General features: G+C 33.5%; 1 protein-coding gene across 19 annotated transcripts in view; it reads left to right on the forward strand.

Moving 5' to 3' along the window:
• Positions 1–25,251, forward strand: part of CDC27 (cell division cycle 27) — a 51,184-nt gene that overhangs the window by 19,640 nt on the left and 6,293 nt on the right. For 5 of the 19 annotated variants that reach the window (XR_004990282.2, XM_036451028.2, XM_036451025.2 and 2 more), the window contains exons 3-15: positions 1,857–2,004; positions 3,965–4,090; positions 5,492–5,589; positions 6,588–6,742; positions 6,846–7,057; positions 7,980–8,094; positions 12,240–12,373; positions 14,809–14,908; positions 15,846–16,053; positions 16,252–16,424; positions 18,339–18,491; positions 19,704–19,912; positions 22,508–22,625. Coding sequence is in view for 18 of the 19 variants with exons in the window: in XM_036451028.2 (XP_036306921.1) it covers positions 1,857–2,004; positions 3,965–4,090; positions 5,492–5,589; positions 6,588–6,742; positions 6,846–7,057; positions 7,980–8,094; positions 12,240–12,373; positions 14,809–14,908; positions 15,846–16,053; positions 16,252–16,424; positions 18,339–18,491; positions 19,704–19,912; positions 22,508–22,625 (1,949 nt within the window). In the remaining variant the exon portion in view is untranslated. Of the gene's footprint in view, positions 1–1,828; positions 2,005–3,964; positions 4,091–5,491; positions 5,590–6,587; positions 6,743–6,845; positions 7,058–7,979; positions 8,095–12,239; positions 12,374–14,808; positions 14,909–15,845; positions 16,054–16,251; positions 16,425–18,338; positions 18,492–19,703; positions 19,913–22,507; positions 22,626–25,251 lie in introns of those variants that run through there. The other 14 variants (XM_045586348.1, XM_045586346.1, XM_045586349.1 and 11 more) reach the window with 9 other exon arrangements.

Below are 25,251 nucleotides of genomic sequence, written 5' to 3' on the forward strand. Positions count from 1 at the left end.
GGCAAGTTACTTAATGTCTGAGTATTACAGATTTCTCAGCTATAAACTAAAGATAATTGTCTCATAAAATTGAAGAATTAAATTTAAAAAAAATGTAAAAAATAAACAACAAAATTGAAGAGTAAAATAAAATAATGTATTTAAAGCACTTGGTACAGCCTTATTGCATAGTAATAAATGTCCAATAAACATCTAGTAATGTATATTTTGTTTCTGTCATTATTGTAATTCTCTTTCTAAGATGTTAATAAAATTATGTATAGTTTTTTTTTTCTTTAAAGTCATTTCCTTGGATTATATACTCTGAATTCTATAACTACAATGAATATATAGTTCTTGGTAGTTTAAAAATTTTAAGGAATTTATCATAGTATTATTACTTAATTTATTCAATATTATTTGTGTTTATTTGCAATATGACTATTTTTTAATTTTTCAATTACAGTTTATATTCAGTATTATTTTTGTATTAGTTTCAGGTGTACGTGATAGTGGTTAATTAATCCTATACCTTACAAAGTGTTCTAGTATTCCCTTGACATCAATCATAGTTATTGTAATATTTTTTACTATACTCCCTATGCTATACTTTACATTCCCGTGACTATTTTGTAACTACCAATTTGTACATCTTTTTTTTTAATATATTTTATTCAGTTTTTACAGAGAGTAAGGGAGAGGGATAGAGAGTTAGAAACATAGATGAGAGAGAAACAACTATCAGCTGCTTCTTGCATAACCCCTACTGGGGATGTGCCCACAACCAATGTACATGCCCTTGACCAGAATCGAACCCGGGACCCTTCAGTCGCAGGCCCTCGCTCTATCCACTGAGCCAAACTGGTTTCGGCCAATTTGTACATCTTAATCCCTTAATATTTTTCATCCACCCCCTAAACCCCTCATCTCTGGCAACCAGTCTATTCTCTGTATATTTGAGTCCATTTTGTTTATTCATTTATTTTGTTCCTTAGATTCTACATATAAGTGAAATCATATGGTATTTGTCTGACATATCACTTTTTAAAAATATATATTTTTTTTATTGATTTTTTTACAGAGAAGAAGAGAGGGGGATAGAGAGTTAGAAACATCGATGAGTGAGAATCATCGATCAGCTGCCTCTTGCACACCCCCTACTGGGGATGTGCCGCAACCAAGGTACATGCCCTTGACCGGAATGGAACCCGGGACCTTCCAGTCCGTAGGCCGACGCTCTATCCATTGAGCCAAACCGGTTTCGGCCTGACTTATATCACTTAACATAATATTTTCTAGGTCCATACATACTGTCGAAATGGTAGGATTCTTTTTTTTATGGCAGAGTAATGTTCCATTGTATATATGTACCACTCATCTGTGATGGGCACTTGGATTGCTTTGATATCTTGACTGTTATAAACAACCCTGCAATGAACACAGGAGTGCATAAATTCTTTCATATTAGTGTTTTGGGTTTCTTCAGATATATACCTACAGTGAAATTGCTGGGTCATAAGGCAGTTTCATTTTTAATTTTTTGAAGAGTGTTTATACTGTTTTCCATAGTGATCGCACCTAGAGAGGGTCCCCTCTTTTCCACATCCTTGCCAATACTTGCTTATTGATTTATTGATGATAGCCATTCTGACAGGTGTGAGGTGATACTTAATCCTGGTTTTTGCATTTCTCTTATGAATAGTGACCTTGGGGAACTAACTTTTTTCTATCAGTAAAATATTTCTCCTTAATTGAAATAAATGATTGTTTTACATTAAGTAACATACCTAATTTTTTTGTTGACAAACTTGTTTATTGCCAGATGAATAATGATTGCCATTCAACCTAGCTCTTTTTTTTCCTATATGTATTTTTAGTACACTCAGAAGAAGCTTTGTTTTTACTGGCAACCTGTTATTATCGCTCAGGAAAGGCATATAAAGCATATAGACTCTTGAAAGGACACAGTTGTACTACACCACAATGTAAATACCTGCTTGCAAAATGTTGTGTTGATCTCAGCAAGTAAGTTTTTAAGAATGTGTTCTAATTTCATTTTTACTTACAATGTAGAATTTGGGATAAAATTCTCTTAATGGTTTAAACTCTGACTCACTTTGTCCCCTCTTTTTGGGTAGTAGTGATTTGTCATTTCAGTAGCTTGAAATGTTTATACAATATTCTGTTTCATTATTTTTGTTATGGAAAGATTTCATTGTTATTGTAATAAATAATAGAATTTAACTTGGAAGAAACTTAAGTTATAACCAATATCTTTTTCTAAAATTCCCAAGTGTTATTTCATTTCCTTTGCTTTCATTGTTAGGCCAATTGGCATAAGCCTGAAAACCTACTTACCACTTCAGTTGCAATTAATGCTCCCTTGTGTCTAAGTAGTTGTGTAATTATTTGCCTTTCAAGATCATTCTGTTTGCAAACCACTACTCCTACCTCTTTGATGCAATGTAACAGATTCAAGAGAGTGCTTTTTTTGCACAGTTAAACCAAGCCAGCTGTCCCAGTTCTGAATTTGGAGGCAGCTGGAGGTATAGGTAGTTGTGTTCTGTTAAACTCTTTTTCTGTACTGTAAGAAATGGAATAATGTAAAAGTGACTAGACAGATAATTATAAAAGCCTGTGTATATATTTTGTTTGTAGGTTTACAGGTTTATTTTATTTGATGACTTTTAAATTAAAGCTAGCTACAATATGTGTAACATTTCTGAAATATTTGTTATTGAATTATTTTTACTCTAAGGATTCTAATGTTAAATTCTTTTTTATTTTTTTATTTTAAATCCTCATCAAAGAATATCTTTTTCATTGATTTTTTTAGAGAAGAGACAACATCAATTGGTTGCCTCCTGCATGTGTCCCTAGTAGGTGCCCTGGGCCAGAAACAAACCTGTGATCCTTCGGTCAGAGGGCCAACACTAATGGCTGAGCCAAACTGGCCAGAGCTAATGTTAAATTCTTAAAAATCAGTTTATTTAATTTGCTAATATCTTAAGCTAATTCTTACCCCATTTACAAATCATTATAGTTTGTTTTTTTTAATCTCACTGACAGTAAAAAAAAAAATTAGATATTTACCTTTTATATGTAAACTCGAGAGTTTTCTACATCATTTGGGGGAAAAAACCTTTAAAATACAAACCATTATAAACTCTGATATGCTTAAAGTATATAATGAAATTGGGCCAAAATTTATCCTTTGGTAAACACTTATGATTTTCAATGTCAAGAAAGCATAATTGATGCCCTAACGGGTTTGGCTCAGTGGATAGAGTGTAGGCCTGCGGATTGAAGGGTCCCAGGTCCGATTTCAGTCAAGGGCATGTACCTTGGTTGCGGGCACATCCCCGATTTGGAGGTGTGCAGGAGGCAGCTGATTGATGTTTCTCTCTCATCGACGTTTCTAACTCTATCCTTCTCCCTTCTTTTCAATAAAAAGTCAATAAAATATATTTTTTAAAAGGAGAAAAAAGAAAGCATAATTGACAAATAAAAACAGATAAAGTGCTATTCAGGTTTCATTTATAAACCTAAAAATGACTGAGGTTTGTAAGTATGTAATTTTAAATTAAAATGTTAGTCTTATTTAATTTTCTTGCAAATTTATATTTCAAGGAATTATAAACTAAGAAGGATCACCATGCATGTTAATGAAAAACCATTCATATTTTGCCCCTAGAATAATAGTCTATTTCTTTTGACATGAGTATTGTATATGTTGTTTAGGCCAGATGTATATATACAGAGTAAATTTTTTTTGTTGTTTTTAAAGGCAAGACTGGAATTTTAAGATCATAAATTCCCAGTCTCCCGAATAATTCTAAATACAAGTTTATTGGTATTTTAAAGGTTCATGAACTTTTTATTTTACCTATCTTTATATTAAGTGGTACATTGGTCGTGAAGAATGTATTTACAGTCATGGTTTTTTTTTTTACTTTTTAAAGTCTGTAAATTTGTGTTTTTAAAGGCTTGCTGAAGGGGAACAGATCTTATCTGGTGGAGTGTTTAATAAACAGAAAAGCCATGATGATATTGTTACTGAGTTTGGTGATTCTGCTTGCTTTACTCTCTCATTATTGGGACATATATATTGGTAAGAATCATTCAAATTATCAGAAAATTATTTCCAATACTAGAATGCTTTGAGATTTTAAAAACCTATGCTATTCTGTGTTTATCAAATAGCACTTGACTGAGTAGTAGTACAGCCTTCTAGTTCCATGACCTTGTTAAACCTGGAAAATACTAGAGATGCTGATCTCATATTGACTGTCCTTAATGATAATAGCTACAGCAACACACTACCTACTAATTGAATGAGCGTATGGGTTTTTACCTGGTTGAGGAGAGTATCTTCATGTAATCCACTGAGGAAAAAGAAGGGTGGAGTTTTTTCTCTAATATTAAATATCACTGCTGCTCCATAGTAGTTTTGAAGGCAAGTTTCAGTAATAAAGTAAATAAACTTATATTTATTTAAATTCAGTCTTTTAAAAGCAAGAGAGATTGACTTCAATGTCATCACCATAATAATATTTTTTTCACCTATTTTTATTCTGAAATACTCTTTGAGCTGAAGAACAGGGGTCAAGATGTAATGAGGTAACAGGAATTATTCAACTGACCACATGATTGTATCACTAGTATAAATGTCATCTGTTGCATATCATGGGAGAAATGGATGAGGATTGTTTATCTAAAAGTTAGGATAGTATCTGTTTTAAGGTAAATTGAGGCTAGTTTAATAGTAGTTTTGAAAATGTCTTTTTGAATAGAATAAATTATTTGAGTTAGGGGCTCATAATCAGATGACACTACTCTTGAAAATGGGAGTAAGAAAAGATAAAATATTAATATCTTCATTTATCTCAATAAAAGGACTTAGAGTTATTAATTTGGTTCATGCAACTATAATTTGTCTTATCACTATTCAAGAAACTTTGAGATTCATCCTCATTACGGCTAGACACAGTACTTGGCACTGGGGATATAAAGATAAATAACTCACAGTCTTAACCCTCAGAGATTTATAATAGAGTAGAGGAGATAAGCAGTAAACAGAAGTTCCTAAGTTTTTATCATAACAGTAAAAATTAATGTGATAAAATTTCAAAATTACCAATAGGATATTATATTAAAAATTAAGAAAAGGAGACTGAAACATTTGGTTGTTTTTTATATCTCCTTTAGTAATTCTAGTATCTGACAGTACATAAAAAACATAATATTCAAGATGGCAATAATATCAATAGTTTGTTTATTTTATTAGCATTCCTTTTAATTTATGTTCTGTTTATTTTCAATGACTTTTGACTTGAATTGTCCTAAGTAATAGAGATTGGAGGATGGTAAGAAGGGGAAAGTGGTGATTTAGGGAAGCATCAAGAAGAGTATTCTCAGAAATTTTGTAAAACTTAACTAGTTTCTGTACCAAAAATTTCCTTATATGTCTTAGGTTTTATAGTGTGTCTAATTGATTTGTTTGCCTTTACAGCAAAACAGATCGGCTTGCCAAAGGATCAGAATGTTACCAAAAGAGCCTTAGTTTAAATCCTTTCCTCTGGTCCCCCTTTGAATCATTATGTGAAATAGGTAGGTTTATAGAAGTGGCTGTAGGGGAAGGGGCTCTCTGTTTCCTCTTCTTTATATTTTTCCTTGCTTAATTTTTGGAATGTAATACAAATTATTCAGAAAAAAATATTTTTCAAAGCCAAAGGGATGTTAAAATTGATAACAAGAAATAAGATAGAATCATATGTTTCAGGAATAATGCAGCCTTTCTTTTGTCCTGAAGCATGAGTTGTATTTTAAGTATAGCATTAACCAAAACAGCTTCATGGATAAGAAAAGAAATGAATAGAATCCCAAAGCAGAAACTATATAATATAAATTAAGACCTGGAAAATATGAGGTGTTTCAGTATACACACACACACACACACACACATATAAATTCTAGGATGCATGAAGGATCATTTTAAAACATTGTGTTTATAGCCCTGGCCATTTTGGCTCAGTCAATAGAGCTCGGCCTGCGGACTGAAGGGTCCCAGGTTCAATTCCAGTCAAAGGCATGTGCCTTGGTTGTGGGCACATCCCCAGTGGGGAGTGTGCAGGAGGCAGCTGAATCGATGTTTCTCTCACATCGATGTTTCTGGCTCGCTATCCTTATTCCTTCCTCTGTAAAAAAATCAATAAAATATATTTTTAAAAAACACATTGTATTTATATACATGAAAGTGCTTAAAATTATAATATTTCTGGTGGGTTTCAATTCTCACTTCTTACTTTGAGCAAAATGAGATCAAGATCTTTGCTTCCTGCTTTAAAATAAACACAGAAAATGGCATTTTCCTCTGATTTGTTATATTTAAAATCAATGTCATTGCTGTTTAGTTTATTCCCTAAATTTATAGTTTTTTCTTAAAGGTAAACTTTGCAATAAATTGGTGGGTGGGCTTTTGGGAGGTAAATTTGATCAGTAGAACTTTAAAACTCTGGAAAAGGGCTATTTCCACTGATTTATACATAACTGGGGTGGAGAATTAACATTCATTTCTTCAGAAGCAAACTTTTTTTTTCCCTTCACAGGTGAAAAGCCAGATCCTGACCAAACATTTAAATTAACCTCTTTACAGAACTTTAGCAACTGTCTGCCCAACTCTTGCACAACAGTAGTATCTAATCATAATTTATCTCACAGACAACCTGAGACGGTTCTTACAGAAACACCCCAGGACACAATTGTAAGTCTATCATAGTCTAGTGTTCAGAATATTATGAAAATGAAAAATAATGATATGAACTAAATGATATTGTAAATGTCATGGTAGAAATTTTCTGTTTCAGGAATTAAACAGACTGAATTTAGAATCTTCCAATTCAAAGTATTCCTTGAATACAGATTCCTCAGTGTCTTATATTGATTCAGCTGTAATTTCACCAGATACTGTCCCTCTCGGAACAGGAACTTCTATATTGTCTAAACAGGTTCAAAATAAACCAAAAACTGGTCGAAGCTTATTAGGAGGACCAGCTGCTCTTAGCCCATTAACGCCCAGGTAAGACAAAAGATAGTTTAAAATGTGTTGTATAATATTAAATTATTTTATAATAATTTATATTATTAGTAAATATAAATTAATATGAACAACTTTTAAATCATTATAGAAATAAAGGCTTTTAATAAGTCAATAATAAATCTATTCTGTTTCTATAAAATCAAGTAAAAAAATACAGTACCTGTGATAAAGATTTAATATTAAATATTGGAGAAAATTTAAAAACTCTTAAATATGCCATATGGAGTTAGTATATGCATTAAAAGATGCCTTTATGTTTGTGCATCAGTGAATAGTGAACCTTTTAGAATGTTGAAATGTTTATGATATAATCAGACAATGGTTGTTGGTAAAGTGCTATTTTCAAAAACATGGAGGAAGGAATGACACCTATTAATGTGAAATACTTTGTGAAAATTATTAGAAGTATATGTATGTATAAATACAGGAACCCAGCCTAGAGGATACATATTCAAAAGTATCAAAATAAAAAATATGCTAGAATAGACTAAGTATTAGGTCCCAGCACCAGGGAACTACTAAAATAGAATAGCCATATGACAATAACTCATTGAATCTATAAATGGATTCACATTTTCTCTGTAATAGTGTCCAAATCCCTTAAATTCCAAGAATTTTAAGAAATTTTATCATTGGGAACTTAGTTTTTACAAAGCCACTCCTATAATAAATCTCCTGAGATCAGTTGCTGCTCAATTTAGTCTTGATTGATTGGTATTTTAAATTTTAGTTATGGTGATAATCTACATTCATAGCTTATTTTTAATCTGCCCCTTAGATCTTCACTGCCCCCAAGACTGATTTGCCATTCTCTTCCTTTTAGACCTTCTAATTTAAGTATACTGCTGCTTTATATATGCCTTGATGACTTTTTGACACCTTGATTTCAACCTCTTCTCAGTTTTGGGATTTTGCCATTAGAAACCCCAAGTCCTGGAGATGGATCCTATTTACAAAACTACACTAATACATCTTCTGTAATTGATGTGCCACCTACCGGAGCCCCTACAAAAAAGGTATTTTCCATGTAAGATATAGTTTGGTACCGATGAAAGAAATTCATTTAAAATTCCAACCTGGTAAAAGCAATTTCATAGAGAATCTAACTTTATAGAGTTATTGTTGCTTTAGAGTTATTGATCTAAATGTAAAAGATTATCACTGTCATAACCTCCTTGTTATAATTGGAGACACAAACCTGGTTGCTCCTCTTTTCAGTATACATCAAATAAACACATTCAGATTTTTACTTTTAATTTCCTATGTTTTTTTTTAATGAAATTAAGAGTTTCTGTCACATTAAATATAAATAAGAAATATACATGTCACAGTTTTTACTTGTCCCCATTACCATGTTTGTTTTTTAATTATCCTAGTGTTAAAAGGAAAAAAGACTGACTATGTAAAGCCAGCTGCTTCTGATAATAAAATTCTTATAGTGGCTACTCATAGATGTGTAGTAAATTTATAGTAAACTAGAGGCTCAGTCCATGAATTTGTGTACCAGTTGGGTCCCTTGGCCTGGCTGGTGGGATCAGGCCAAAACTGGTTCTCCAAAATCCCCTGAGGGATCCCAGATTGCGAGAGGGTGCAGACCAGTTCAAGGGACCTCACCAGTGCACCATCGGAGCTGGGAAGGAACCACAGGAGGGCTCCAGGGCATGTCTGACCTGTGTTGCTCAGTCCTAATCAGCTGGACCCCAACAGCAAGCTAACCTATTGGTCAGAGCATCTGCCCCCTGGTTATTAGTGCACATCATAGCAACTGGTCAACCTGTCAACTGTCTGCCCCCGGTTGGTCAGTGCACATCATAGCAAGCAGTTGAGCGGCCTTAGCATATCATTAGCATATTATGTTTTGATTGGTTGGATTGACGACCAGACACTTAGCATATTAGGCTTTTATTATATAGAATGTGTAATAAAATGAAAACTATTTGACAGTATTCTTACAGTAAATACTGGAACAAGTTTTGAGATTCTCTTTATAATAGTCTTTTATATAAAGATCTATGGCAGTAGAGGTCAAAATGCTATTTGTTTAAAAGATATCTGTGGTGCAAGGTATCTTTTATGATGATTAACCCTTTGCACTCCGAACCATTCTGGACATTGGCTACCAGCTACTCGACGCTACTTTGCGGCGGAAACTCAATTCCCCGTAATCACTAATAAACTGCAATCTCCCCTGAGAGGGGACATCTGAATGATATGCTAGAATTCCGATGTCCCCTGAGAGGGGACAGCGGAGTGCAAAGGGTTAAATTAGGTTATATGTGTAAAATGCCTATTTGCCATGCCTAAATAAATAATAATAGTAGTATATGAATGACCAATATATTGTAGCCCCTTTACTTCTCTAGAGACATGTTTCTTCTGTTTTTTGTTTTTTGGTTTTTTTACTCTTTTATTCCTGAACTTCCTTAGAGTCCAGGGGGAGAGGGGGGAAGCGGGGGAGAAAAGTTTCAAGAGTGGTGAAAAGAGACTGTAAAATAGTTGAAGTGTAGATTATTTTAAATGTGATCTCTAAAATTGGCAACTACCTTGTATTGTACTGTCTTAAGAATGAAAAATAATTGTGGAAATTAGTTTATTACAATTATGAGAAGGCATAGTATCATAGTAGTTAGCATGCCAAGTGAAATAGGCCAGAACTAGGAAAGCTATTGCAATCAGGAGAAGTTAGGAAGTGAGAGGTACATTATTTCAGTGCCCAAATAATAAAAGCTACTTATTATGCCTCTGTTCTCTTCTTACCCTATTACAAGATGTTCCTAGAAAAGCTATACTTGTAGGTCTGCATGCAGTATCAACTAAAAATATCAAACTGACTAGTGGGAATAGTACATAGTTCTTGGTTAGACAAGGCTCAAATTGACTTTAAGTTTTCTCCTTTGGGTGAATATAGAAGGAAAAAGGAGGAAGGAATATAGGTGAGGTGGTGGTAGATTAGGTGAAAATATTCTGTGGATAATCATACAGGAAAGACTATGGCCTGGTGATAGAAATAATAATTAAAGCTGTTAAAATGGCTAGGCTCTCCTAAGGAAAGAGAGAGTAGCTAAAGAGTATAGTTAGTGGAAGGAAGAGGGGTCAGCAAATGAAATGCTAAGACAGATAATAAATATGCTATACTATTTTGGAAGTTATAGAAAGTTTCAAAAAGGAGGGATGATCAGTGATGATGAATGCAGAAAAGGCCAAAATTAGGCTTTCATATCTGATGAAAACATGGTTATTTGTAATGTGCAGTTTGAGATTTATGTACAGTAGCTATGAAAGTAACAGGTACGTTTTGAAGAAAATTATCTGGTAGTAATGAAATTTAAAACATCCATTGATTCAATAGTCATTGATCTCTATAAAGAAGCTAAGTGAGAAAATGAATAGAAATAAGGTGATAATTAGAGAAGACAGAAAGGAGTAAGCAACAGGTTTTTTACCCCTCCAGACAGCAGAAACTAATTAATGAAAGATTGTATACACTAGAAAGAAATATTAAATCTAAGAGCAATATCCTTAGAATCTGGAAAATAATTTGATTAATTCTTTTTAAACCTACTCCTCTAACTACTGTATGTTTCCCTCACTATCCAAAAATAGAGTATCATGAAACCTTTTGTAAGCCAAAATGGTTTAAAGCAAATAAGTGGTTTATAATTTATAAATTATAAATAATTTATAAAGAAATATTTTGAGCATTCCCAGACCAAAAATTCATCGCATGCACATCTTTATTTCGTTCACCAAAATTGAAATGCTTAGGTACATCTGGTTTCTTGCTATACGTAACATCCTTATGAGATTTTCTCATACTTGAGGACATATCTTGCTAATGAGTGACAAAATAAAGCACGGATGTTCACAGACAGTTCCATGCTCTGGTGGCTTGATGCTGGCTGTAGTTCCCAGGGCAGGAGTTTACTGGAACCACTCTTGCTGCTTGAGGCTCTCAAAGCTTCTAACAGCTCCTTGCAAAACAAATGCTAAACAGTATTTTTGCTTTAAACTTTTTTCATAAAGGCGAAAATCATGAATTTTCAAAAAGTTGGATATACCTGAATAGAACTGCTTTTTACTAAGTGCCAAAGAAGGGTTATAAAAATCTTATTCTAGCAGAAAACCAGTTTGGCTCAGTGGATAGAGCATCGGCCTGGGGACGGAAAGGTCCCAGGTTCGATTCCGGTCAAGGGCATGTACCTTGGTTGCGGGCACATCCCCAGTGGGGGGTGTGCAAGAGGCAGCTGATCGATGATTCTCTCTCATTGATGTTTCTGACTCTCTATCCCTCTCTCTTCCTCTCTGTAAAAAAAAATCAATAAAAAATTTATTTTTAAAAATCTTATTCTATATATTTTTAAAATATTTTTATTGATTTCAGAAAGGAAGGGAGAGGGGAAAAGGGATAGAAACATCATTGATAACAGAGAATCATTGATTGGCTGCTTCCTGCACACCCCCTACAGGGTATTGAGCCTGCAACCCAGGCATGTGCTCTGACTGGGAATTGAACAGTGACCTCCAGGTCGATGCTCAACCACTGAGCCATGCCAGCTGGGCTATATTATTTTTTTATTTTTTTATTTTTTTTAATATATTTTATTGATTTTTATACAGAGAGGAAGGGAGAGAGATAGCTAGAAACATCAATGAGAGAGAGTCATCGATCAGCTGCCTCTTGTACACCCCCTACAGGGGATATGCCCGCAACCAAGGTACATGCCCTTGACCGGAATCGAACCCGGGGCCCTTCATTCCCCAAGCCGACGCTCTATCCACTGAGCCAAACCGGTCCCGGCTATATTATTTTTTATGTATACTAAAGTAGACCATAAATCTTGAGAATAGTAGCTGTTTTAAAATTCTTTAGCATTAGCCCCAACTGGAGAAGATGTAATAAATGATTTGCAGGAATTTGAGCCTTTCCTTAAAATTTAAATTAAAAGATGACAGGATAGTATAAAGATAAAAATACTGGGGTTAAAATGTAGAAATAGGCTGATGTTCATTCTAATGCGACATTAATAATGACAATGAAATTGGTAGCTTGTGTATTCAAATGACAGTAATATATTATGAAATCTTGCATTTGGATAATGGAGATGGGAGCATCATATGTCTTTTATTATTTAGAATGCAATCTATAATTCACAAACCTTAAACATTTTGTGTTTTACAGTCTGTTGCCAGAATCGGCCAAACTGGAACAAAATCTGTCTTCTCACAGAGTGGAAATAGTCGAGAGGTAACTCCAGTTCTTGTTGCACAAACACAAAGTTCTGGCCCACAAACAAGGTATTTGTTTATTATGGTGCATTACTTGGTATTGTTCAGCTCTTCTTGCTATACTTCCATATAGGCAGGTTTGGACTCTCCCAAAAATTCTATTGAGATAGAATGACTATTATAAATTTTGAATACGTCAAATTTGAGAAATTTCTAACTTACTAAAGAAGACTAGTGTTAATTTTTAGTTGAACATTATAATGCAAATCAAAACAGGAATTAGCTAAAATATCTTTTTAGTTTAATTGCCTCATGAATTTGTTTAAGCTAGATATTCCAAGCACTCCGCCAAAGTAATTGTCCTCTTATTTATGTGACCTTCTTCACAGGTCAAGTACAGATAGGTTTCATTCTCCCATTCCTGTTATGCATTTCTATAAACATATATGTCTCTTTCCTCCTCAAATAGTATGGACATGTATCGTAAGCCTTAAAAGTCACAGTATGCATATAACTTGACTATATATATAAAAGGCTTCAATATTTCTAAAGCAGCAGGATGATAAGTATCCTCATGAGTGCCATCTTGAAGACAGGTGGCAAATTGCCTGGGGTTCAGTTATGAGAAGGAGCCTGAGGTCTCCTGCAGAGTAATTTTATATAGGCTGAGTATATGCTAATCCTAAAGAATACCTAAAACATTTATTGAATTATACATTTCACTTAAAAACTAAACAAACAGTTGAAACTGGTTTGACTCAGTGGATAGAGCATCAGCCTACGGACTGAAAGGTCCTGGGTTCGATTCCAGTCAAGGGCATGTACCTTGGTTGCGGGCACATCCCCTGTAGGGGGTGTGCAGGAGGCAACTGATCGATGATTCTCTCTCATCAGTGTTTCTAACTCTCTGTCCCTCTCTCTTCCTCTCTGTAAAAAATCAATAAAATATATTTTTTTAAAAAACTAAACTAATACACTAATAAACATAGACTATTAATAATTCTTTGTTCTCTGTATTACCTACTTAATTCTATATTTGTTTCCTATAGCTGCTGAAACAAAGTACCACAAACTGGATGGTTTAAAATAACAGAAATTTATTCACTCACAGTTCTAGACACAATAATACAAAATTAAAGTGTTGACAGGCTCATACAACCTCCGAAGCCTCTAGAGCAGTGGTCTCAATCTTTCTAATGCCTCGACCCTTTAATACAGTTCCTCATGTTGTGGTGACCCCACAACATGAAAAAATTATTTTTATTGCTACTTCATAACTAATTTTGCTACTGTTAATGAATCATAATGTAAATATCTGTGTTCTCAACTGCTGCTATAGAGCCTAAGACCATTGGAAAACACAGATATTTGCTTTCTAAGAATGAAATTCTTGCCGGGGAAAAGAAAAAAGAAATTCTTGCCGAAACCCGTTTGGCTCAGTGGATAGACCGTTGGTCTGGGGACTGAAAGGTCCCAGGTTCGATTCCGGTGGGGGGCATATACCTTGGTTGCAGGCACATCCCCAGTGGGGGGGTGTGCAAGAGGCAGCTGATAGATGATTCTCTCTCATTGATGTTTCTAGCTCTCTATCCCTCTCCCTTCCTCTCTGTAAAAAATCAATAAAATATATTTTAAAAAATAAAATAAATAAAAAACAAAAAGTTTATATACATTAAAAAAAAAAATGTACCCGCCGAAACCGGTTTGGCTCAATGGATAGAGTGTCGGTCTGCCGACTGAAAGGTTCCGGGTTCGATTCTGGTCAAGGGCATGTACCTTGCTTGCGGGCATATCCCCAGTAAGGGGTGTGCAAGAGGCAGCTGATCGATGATTCTCTCATCGATGTTTCTAACTCTATCCCTTTCTCTTCTTCTCTGTAAAAATTCAATAAAATATTTATTATAAAAAAAAAAAAGAGAGGTGCATGGAAATGGAACCTATAGGATGCTGGAGTCATTGGTCTCTATCCTGAAGAAATTCTGAGGTTCATGGAATCCTTTTAAAAAAAAAAAATGTACCCAAGAGATTATTATATTTCTTTTGTTCTATAAATTTTGATGTGTTTGAATTTATAGGGAAATACTTCTCAAGTATAAGTTGTTCTGGTGGTATTTGTTGGGAAATATCCCTACATTTAAACTATCCATGGCCAATTATCTTTTCCTTTTTCTCTAATTTGCTATAGTTGCAAATGAGGGCTAGAGATAATTGGTTTATAAGTTTACCTTTTATTGACCCAGAATTTTTATGTGGGTTGTTTTAAGTTTAAATTGGCAATTTCAGATAGAGCAAAAGTCTGTAGTATAATTATTATTTTATGGTAACACAAATAGTATTTAAATCTGAGTTTTCATAGAGGGATGAGAAAAGGACTAACCAAACTCATCAACTTTAGAGTGCAAACATGTTGAATGTTTATTTTTTAATATACTAAATTGAAGCAACAGTTTATGGTCATAAAAAGTTTTTTTTTAATGTCTACTTTTATATATATATATTTTTAGTACAACACCTCAGGTATTGAGCCCCACTATCACATCTCCCCCAAATGCACTGCCTCGAAGAAGTTCACGACTTTTTACTAGTGACAGCTCTACAACCAAGGTAATGCTTTCCCCTCTAAAATTTTTGTTCATCGATGACTCAATTTCTAATAAATAAATTGACTGTGGAAAATTTTTTTTTTAATTTGGGGAGCCATTTATATAACATTTGTAAATTTTCTTTGTCCTTTATTAAATATTTTATAACTTAGTTGAAATAACAAAATTGTGTTGGAGAACAGATCAGTGGTTTTTAGTAGTTAGAACTAGGGGAAGATATGACTTTTAAAGCATAGCACAAGGGAATTTCTTTGTGTTGATAGAATATTCTGCTTCTTTATTGTGGCAGTGGATTATACAAATCCATACATATTATAAAATTCATAGATCTGTGCACATCCACCCTCCCCAAAAAAAGTGCATGTAAAAAACTGATGAAATCCAAATAAGGTCTGTAGTTTAGTTGATAGTATTATACTATAATAACTCCAGTTTCCTGGATTTGATGATGTACTATGGTTATGTCAGATGTTGTCATTGGTGAAAATTGGGAGAAGAGTAAATAGAAATTTTCTTTACACATTTCTTTGCATAATTAAAGCGTCTCATGTCTTTGGTAAATTTCCTTGGTCCATTGACAAATATTATGGATAATCTTTGACATTCAGGTCAATAGTTTTATGATGCTCTGAGGCAAATAGTATTACATCTACTTTCTTATTTTTAAATAATAAATGAAAATGATATACTTTCAGAAAAGAGCAACATTTAATGCTAATTTATCTTAAACACTTGTTAATATGAATTATTTTTGGAATTTTAAAACTAAATGACTTTAAAAACTTGTCTTTATAATTTTTTTCTGAGAAAAATACACATCAGTCAAAATTATACCCAAGGTTGTACATTTATTTTTATCTAGTATTTGAGAAAGGGTTGGGGGAATGTCTAAAATACATGAGTGTAACAAGTGTGGGGTTTTCCTGTTTTTTTTACAGGAGAATAGCAAAAAATTAAAAATGAAGTTTCCACCTAAAATCCCAAACAGAAAAACAAAAAGTAAAACTAATAAAGGAGGAATAACTCAACCTAACATAAATGATAGCCTGGAAATTACAAAATTGGATTCTTCCATCATTTCAGAAGGGAAAATCTCTACAATCACACCTCAGATCCAGGCATTTAATCTACAGAAAGCAGCAGCAGGTCTGTTTTAAATGCTGAATATCTTCTTTGTATTTTATTCACTATTTTAAGTAAGTTTTTTTTTTATGTTCTCTAAACTTTCATTTTATCTAAATAAATGTTGGAATTTTTAATGAATGATTTTATAATTAGCCTTTCTAGAAAACCAAGCTGTTTTATTGTCTTTTCTCCTTTGTTTACTACATTGTTTTCTCCTAGAAGGTTTGATGAGCCTTCTTCGTGAAATGGGGAAAGGTTATTTAGCTTTGTGTTCATACAACTGCAAAGAAGCTATAAATATCTTGAGCCACCTACCTTCTCATCACTACAATACTGGTTGGGTACTGTGCCAAATTGGAAGAGCCTATTTTGAACTTTCAGAGTACATGCAAGTAAGTATAGAAAACAGTTATATATGCCTTTTAACACATAACTGAAATGTAATTAATGCCTATGCTTGGCAAGGCTAGATCTAAAAGGTCAATATTATGTAATGTCTATATTTTCTCAGTATTTATAATTTATAAATACAGTTCTTTCTTATGTTAAGGGGTGAGGGATTTAAATTCTTTAGGATTACTTGAAGTAGATTTGTAGAGAATAACCGAAGTCATCCATACATTTATTTTTTAATCCTCACCCGAGAATTTTTTTTTTATTGATTTAAGAGGGGGAGGTTTTAAGAGAGAGAGAGAGAGAAAGAGAGAGAGAGAGAATGAAAAAAAGAGAGAGAAAGAGACACATCGATGTGATAGAAGCATCCATTGCTTGCCTCCCATATTTGCCCTGACTGGCGATTGAACACTCAATCTCAGTATGTGCTCTGACCAGGAATTGAACCAGCAACCTTTAAGTATACAGAATGTCTTTCCAACCAACTTAGCCATACTGGCCAGGGCCCATACATTCTTTTTTTTTCTTTTCTGTAGTTGAGGACAGGGTTGCATACATTCTTATGTGGAACATTTGAACTCAGTTGAACCTGAAAATATATATTTACCATGTAATAGATATTTCTAGTAAAAATTCTTTCTACTATATTCAGAGTTCTTACTGGATTGAATAGTTGGCATTTCATATCCTATAAAATAAAAGCCTAATATGCTAGGTGTCCTGTGGGCCGTTCAATCAAAGCATAATATGCCCATGATATGCTAAGGCTACTCAACCAGTTGCTATGATGTGCACTGATCACCAGGGACAGATGCTCTGACCTGAGGGTTAGCTTGCTGCTGGAGTCTGGTATTTTCTTGTCTATGCCACAAACACTTTTCAGAAGAAAAAAATAGATTCTGGAAAATTTGAAAATATTTTCGAAATCTGTATTTGGCTGATAGTTAGGTCTGTCTTCTTGTAATCAGTGCCTGTTTGAAAATTGTATCTGTATAACTTATAGGGGATTTCAGGGAAGTTACAAGTCATCAAGCTATCCTAGATAGTATATGGCCATTTCTTAGAATTAAGCTCTTGGTTTTAGAAATATTATTTTCTTATTTTATGTCTTCTTAATTTCATTAAGAACAGACCATATATTCTTTAATTCTAAACTAAACTTGACTTTCAGAATTTTGAACTTACTGAATTGATAAATGAAGGAACTAATAGGTTTTATATAAACCAAAGTCTCAAACTCCAGGGGGAGAGAAGCACAGCTCTGGGAGCTGTGAATGTGGAGAGGAAATCATTTGAGCTGATAGCTCAGGAGGGACCCTAAGTCAAGAGAGTGCCACAAAGGAAAAAAGAATTACTAGATAGGGACAATTTCTGGCAGACGTGACATTGGTGGGTATAGTAAGTGCTCAACATGCTTGAACCTGTTTTTCCTCTAAAGTTTTCAACACAACCTCTTAATAAAAGTCAGTACAAAAATAGGTGTTTTTTTTTTTGTTTTTTGTTTTTTTTTTGTTACCTATTCTTCTCTCACCTTTTCTGAGGGAAAGTTAGTCTGTAAAGCCATAATATTAAAACTTTGAAATGTGGTTTTTTAAAATAAAATAATTGACTTGTCCTTTTTAAATTGTAACTTTGAATAGACCTTTTTGTGTGTGTGGAAACTTAAGAGTTCTTTTCAGAATTCATGTTTCTACTATGAATTGTGTATAAAAACTAAGTTAAGTGTGAATGTGATTATATCAACATTTGACCTGCCATGAAAAGTTGCTCAGTTTGGCCTTGTGTTATTACTAACTCACACAACCATAAAACAAGGAGGCATGAAGGTCCTATGAGAAGAGAGCCCAGTGCTCTCCCTATATACATGTAAATTGTGTCAACTTGTTTTCCCCTTACTAGTTTTTGTATTTAAGGCTGAAAGGATATTCTCAGAGGTTAGAAGAATTGAGAATTACAGAGTTGAAGGCATGGAGATCTACTCTACAACACTGTGGCATCTTCAAAAGGATGTTGCTCTTTCAGTTCTTTCAAAAGACTTAACAGACATGGATAAAAATTCACCAGAGGTATGTTACTGAAACACTTTACTTATGTAGCTATTTTTTATTAAATGACCGTTACAAAATTGAGATGAACTAAATAATTCAAATGCCATTTAATATTACCCATACCCTTCTCTGTAGACAGGACTCAGGAAAGAAGAGAGTCCTAAAATAGATGTTACAGATTCCTAAATAGGAAAATCATGAAGTAGGTATTTTATTTATAATAGGATTAATAGAGATTTGGCTGTATTAAAATTGCTGTTATCACCAAGATTAGAGTTCATTAAGCAGAAATTAAATAGACTGAAATTGGTCATTTTAAATTGAAAGAAAATAGTAATTTTAATTGTCAGTTTAAGACATAAATTAATTCATTCACATGGTGCAGTTGTGTAAGAATTGTATTTTAGTGTATCTCAAGAATATTTAGTGGTAATTTTAGAACATATTTAAACTTAAAATATAAAAGTCAATTCCTATTATATTTGGTAGTTATGTTCTACTAGAGGCCTAGTGCACGAATTTGTGCATAGGTGAGGTGGGGGGGGGGCATCAGGTGTTTGGCCAGCTAGCTCCACCCCCTGGTTGAACTCCCTATTGAAGGGACAATTTGCATATTAGCCTTTTATTATATAGGATAGTCTTTAAGAACAATGAATTAGCATATACTGAGCTCTTTGGAGAAATAAGCACGTACGCACGTGTGCCTATATACACTGATTATAGATTATAATCTTATATCCTAAAAACAACTCAGCCTGATACATTTTGTTTATTTTACAAAAGAGAAAATGAGGTGCAGAAATGTTAAGGTGCCTTTCTGAGGCCACCATACAAACAGGTGCCGGAACTAAGATTCAAACTGTCCATCTGGTCCCAGAACCTGAGCCCTCTCTGCATTGCCCTCCCTATAGTCTCTCTCTTTTGGTCACTGACCTATGAAAATAAGGTAAGGAGTTGTTTTGGTTTTTTTAACCTCACTGAGACTGAGACTATACCTGTTGGACAACCCATGTTTTAGATCCATTAAAGCACTGCAACTATTGGTTTGGGTTTTCAAATTTTAGCAAATAGGCAATTTTGCAAATATGAATAATGAGGATTGACTATATCTATTAAAACTGTCCAGTTTGCATCTTTCTGTTCTAATTTTAGCCATAGATTTGTTTGTTAAAAAAAATAAAACAAAAATTTAATTATGCATTTTTTGTTTGTTTTTTCCATATTTTTAAGGCCTGGTGTGCTGCAGGGAACTGTTTCAGTTTGCAACGGGAACATGATATTGCAATTAAATTCTTCCAGAGAGCTATCCAGGTTGATCCAAATTATGCTTATGCCTATACTCTATTAGGGCATGAGTTTGTCTTAACTGAAGAATTAGACAAAGCATTAGCTTGTTTTCGAAATGCTATCAGAGTCAATCCTAGACATTATAATGCATGGTAAGTGCTAATAAAGTGCAAAGACAGTGTCTTATTAATGGGGCTGATATTAGTGATTTTTCTTATTAGATAGCTCTCTGTTGTCATGAATTTGATTACTAATACTTAAGAGTGGTACATACTGGTTGATAATATCTAACCAAAATATTTTTTATGTGAAGTTTATACCTTTAACAAACTCTTCAACTAACTAATCATAGTAGAATACCAGGTCCTTATACTCAGCAGTTTCAAACTTTTCTCCTATAAGACTTTTGCAAACAATTGATTTTGTTACTTTGATTTCTTACTTTTTTTAAGAACACTAAAATGGTGATTAGGATGAAAAATGAAGAAAAATAGTATAATTCATCCATTGGATAGTAGAATGTAAGCATTGAAACTATATACTAATTGTTAATCTTTGGTAGTATTCTAGTTTATTAAGTATTAGTTCTAGTTAATTAAGTATATTAGGAACTCAGGTTTTACTTTTTTAGTTAAAAAATATTTTTATTGATTTCAGAAAAGAAGGGAGAGAGAGAGATAGACATATCAATGATGATCGAGAATCATTGATCAGCTCCCTCCTGCATGCCCACAATGAAGATCAAGCCCCAAAACACGAGCTTATGCCCTGACCGGGAATTGAACTGTAACCTCCTAATTCATAAGTCGACACTCAACCACTGAGCCACTCCAGGCGGGCAGGTTTTATTTTTTTGTACTTGTACACAAGTAGACAAATAGGAAATTACTAACTGGCTCATATTGTTATCAAACGAAGAAAACATGGGAGAGTTCTTATTTCTGCCTCAGCACTATATTTACTATTGATATTTTGTCGTGTTTTTCTTGAATAACTACAGAGTTCAAATATCAAGAAGTTATTTTGGTATTGTAATTATGTGGTAATTTTGTCAGACATGTTTGTGTTTTTTATCTTTTGGGTTAATCAGTATAACAATTGAATTTTATTCTGTTTCTCACTAAATCAGAAGCACTAGAATCCTAAAATAGTTTTTGATATTTATATATTTTTAATGAATTTCATCTCATTTCTAAATAGTTAACATTGCTTGTAATGCTAGATGGCCTGATAAGTGCTAGCTTCCGCTGGTATGTTAAACATCAGGCCTTTCCAACACTGACTTTTCTTCATATAAATATAAAGTTCTCTAATATTTTAAAAATTCAGTTCTTAATAGGACTTGGTTGTTTTTTTAGATATGTAATGTCTGTTCTGCTATATTTTATTCTTAAAAAAAATTTACTGTATCAAAAATCATGTTGTAAAAATAATTGTTTCATTTGGGAAAAGAAGGAATGTTTAGAGAGTTTTTTTTACTAGAATAATTAAATATTGAGAAATTTAGTTAACTATATAAATATCTAAACATTAAGTAAATTTATTATTTGAACTCCAAAGCCTTTTTTTATCCCTGCTCTCACCATTATTAGAATAGAGTTTTTGCCCTGGCCGGTTTGGTTCAGTGGATAGAGCATCCGCTTGTGGACTGAGGGTTTGATTCCCATTAAGGGCACATGTCCAGGCTGAGGCTCAATCCCCGATAGAGGGCATGCTAGAGGCAGCCAATCAATGATTCCCTCTCATCATTGATGTTCTATCATTCTCTCCCTTTCCTTCCCTCTCTGAATTCTGAATTCAGTTTTTAAAATGTAAAAAGATATATTAAAAAAAGAACAGAGCTTTTTATATGCTTTCTTTACCTCTAATACCATTATAGTGATCAACAAAGCCACTTAAAAGCAGATACAGTATGATATTCTTCTTATTCATTTGGTGCTTATTCCTCATCATCATCTAGTTATAGCCAAGAAAGTTTCCTTAATGTAAATCAGTCATATTATGTTCATTTGAAAATTCAGGAGAAATACCTGTATATCAACTTACTATGTCATTACATAGCTGTTAAAATTTATAATTTTGAGGTCTATCTGATAATTATAATTATATAATTTCATAATTATTTTATACTTTTATTATTATATTATTAAAATTATAATTTTGAAATCTATAGGAACATGTTTTTGATACAGTAAGTGGAAAGAGAGAAGCAGAACATGACACTGCATATTGTAATTATATAAAGTACATACATATTTGGACAAAGAATATGGAAATAGCATTGTTAGGAGGTTAGGGTTTAGAATCAAAGAAGAATCTGGTTAGAATTCTTATTCGGTATATATTTTGGACAAATTAAGTTAACATTTCTAAGTCTTAGTTTTTCTATTTGAAAATGTAAATGATAACAGTACTGATCTCCTTGGTTCCTCCTAGGATTAAATGAGATAATTTATGTGAAGAATTTTACAAAGTTATTGGCACACATATAATAACCACTCATGACAAAGCAGCTATTAAATCTTGATTGGCTTAAGAACATGGTTTCTTTCCCCCCACATCCTCATACTTTTATTTGGTTGATGGATTTTATTGTTACCTCTTGTAAAAGTGACTTGTCTAAAATGCTTAGATGATTTTTCTATTTTTCTACTGGTTTATTAGATTCCATACATAATTCTTTTATTAGTTGAACTAAATTAGCCACCACAGCTTATATACCTAAAATTATACTTTTATACTTTCAGGTATGGTTTAGGAATGATTTATTATAAGCAAGAAAAATTCAGCCTTGCAGAAATGCATTTCCAGAAAGCACTTGATATCAACCCTCAAAGTTCAGTTTTACTTTGCCACATTGGAGTAGTAAGTAGCTTTCTAAATATTGTTCAATTAGTCTCCCTTTTAAAATGTGTTTCTTATTGACTTAATTGCTATATAAGGGCTTTTTTAAATTGTTGTTATTCTTGAAACAATATCCTGGATTATTTTGCAGCCAAAAATACTATGTTTTTCTTGACATAAAGAGAAATAACTGATGTATACTTATCTCTTAGACAAGTCACTTAATTTCTCTGAGCTTCTATTTTATAAATGACAAATAATACCACCTTGACTACCTCATAGGGATCTTAAGACTCACATTAGATAATTTATATTTTTGAAAGTACTTTTTCATGTTAATATTTAGCTCTAAATTAACTAATAAATACCCTAAGGCAAATGGTTTCCTGTTTTAGCCTAAAATTCATATAAGGTAATGTGGATCAACAATTTTATATTTATATACTTTTTTTTTTATGTATCTGATGATAAGTTGTACTTTGTAAGGAGAGAAGATATGTTTGCTTATTAAAATCTCATTTATTAGTTTTTTCTATAAGTACAATACCCTTTTTGTTCTTGCCCTCTCCTTTTGCCTCTGTCTTTTCCTCCCCACCCCCCCTTTATCTTTCTCTCAACACATTTGGTTTTGTGGGACTGGGCATACAATATGAGGAAATTGTGTTCTTTGGAATTTTACTCTTCATTTTGGGGAATAATCCTAGTTCTTTATAATTTTCTTTAAAATTGATGTGATAACTTTTATAATTAGACACTATACAAAAATATAGAGAAAATATATTGACATATTTTCAACACTTAACATGAAGAAATCAAATGATAACCTTTAGTAAAGTTGGACTTTTTTTTTTTAAATATATTTTATTGATTTTTTTACAGAGAGGAAGAGAGAGGGATAGAGAGTTAGAAACATCGATGAGAGAGAATCATCGACCAGCTGCCTCTTGCACACCCCCTACTGGGGATGTGCCCGCAACCAAGGTACATGCCCTTGACCGGAATCGAACCCGGGACCCTTCAGTCCGCAGGCCGATGCTCTATCCACTGAGCCAAACAAGTTTTGGCTTTTTTTTTTTTTCCTTTAATTGATTTTAAAGAGAAATGGAGAGGGAGAAAGATTTGGAAACAACAGTGATGAGAGAGAGTTGTTGATTGGCTGCCTCTTGTACACCCCCAACCGGGGATCTAGCCCGCAAGCCTGGCATGTGCCTTTGACCGGAATTGAATCCAGGACCCTTCAGTCTGCAGGCCGACACTATCTACTGAGCCAAGTCAGCTAGGGCAAACTTTTTTTTAAGTAGGCTTTTTTTCTAAAATTATTGTGGAAGAAATCATTTTTAACATTTTGAGTGGCTTATTGGAAGAGGTTTTCAGTTAAAAGAGTATGCTTTTCTCTCTTAGAAAACTAGTATTTAAGATTTCAATCCTGCCGAAGCCGGTTTGGCTCAGTGGTAGAGCATCGGTCTGCAGACTGAAAGGTCCCAGGTTTGATTCCGGTTGGGGGCATGTACCTTGGTTGCGGGCACATCCCTGGTAGGGGGTGTGCAAGAGGCAGCTGGTCGATATTTCTCTCTCATCGACGTTTCTAGCTCTCTATCTCTCTCCTTTCCTCTCTGTAAAAAATCAATAAAATATATTAAAAAAAAAAAAAGATTTCAATCCTCTGAGCAGAGTATTTGGCCACATGTAGTAATAACCTTCTGCAAAGATCACATAGATGAATTTAGCAACCAGATGTTGGCAGTGCCTACTATCACATTCTTGTTAACAGTGATATTTGTTCTACAGCCACATCTCTTCACTCCACTTTATTTCTAACATATAATTCATCCAAGGAGGAGCACAACAGAATATAAGTATATATTCATGAATGAATAGTGAGGCTTGGTGTTTTTTTTTTTAAAGTTGTTTAAAATAATTTATTCTGTAGTATTACAGATCAAATGGTTTTCAAATATGTAAGACAGAAGAATTACTTTTATAATAAATTCCTAAAGTAGGTAAAAGTGTAATAGTTTTGAGTAAAACAAGTTTAGTAAGGTTTAGAGTCAAATCTTCTAGGGGTCTTAAACACAACTTTTTTTTTTAAGTATATTTTATTGAATTTTTACAGAGAGGAAGGGAGAGAGATAGAGAGTTAGAAACATCGATGAGAGAGAGTCATCGATCAGCTGCCTCTTGCACACCCCCTACTGGGGATATGCCCACAACCAAGGTACATGCCCCTGACCGGAATCAAACCCGGGACCTTTCAGTCTGCAGGCCAACGCTCTATCCACTGAGCCAAACCGGTTTCGGCCTTAAACACAATTTTAAAAAGCCTAATACTTAGCAGACCATAATAGACCTGTTGAAATGTGGGTATTTAGCTAAATAGTGCAGAAATTTTTGTGTTGCCTTTTAGATTTAAAGGTAAACCTAATGTCTTCTCTAAAATTAGGATTTTAATTATCATTATGGATACATTATGGTGAATTTGGAGCCACAGAACCAAGGTTCTGACTCCAGGGCAAGTTATTTAACATCTCTGGATTTTAGTATTCTCATCTTTAAAGTGAAGTGCTTGAAGGAGATTTTAGAGATAATCTAACAGTATAGTAACCAATTACTAAATTCACTTAACCTAGTGAACCAGTGGGACAATACA

The sequence above is a fragment of the Pipistrellus kuhlii genome, unplaced genomic scaffold (genome assembly GCF_014108245.1).
Source record: "Pipistrellus kuhlii isolate mPipKuh1 unplaced genomic scaffold, mPipKuh1.p scaffold_m20_p_22, whole genome shotgun sequence".
Classification (NCBI taxonomy): Eukaryota; Metazoa; Chordata; class Mammalia; order Chiroptera; family Vespertilionidae; genus Pipistrellus; species Pipistrellus kuhlii.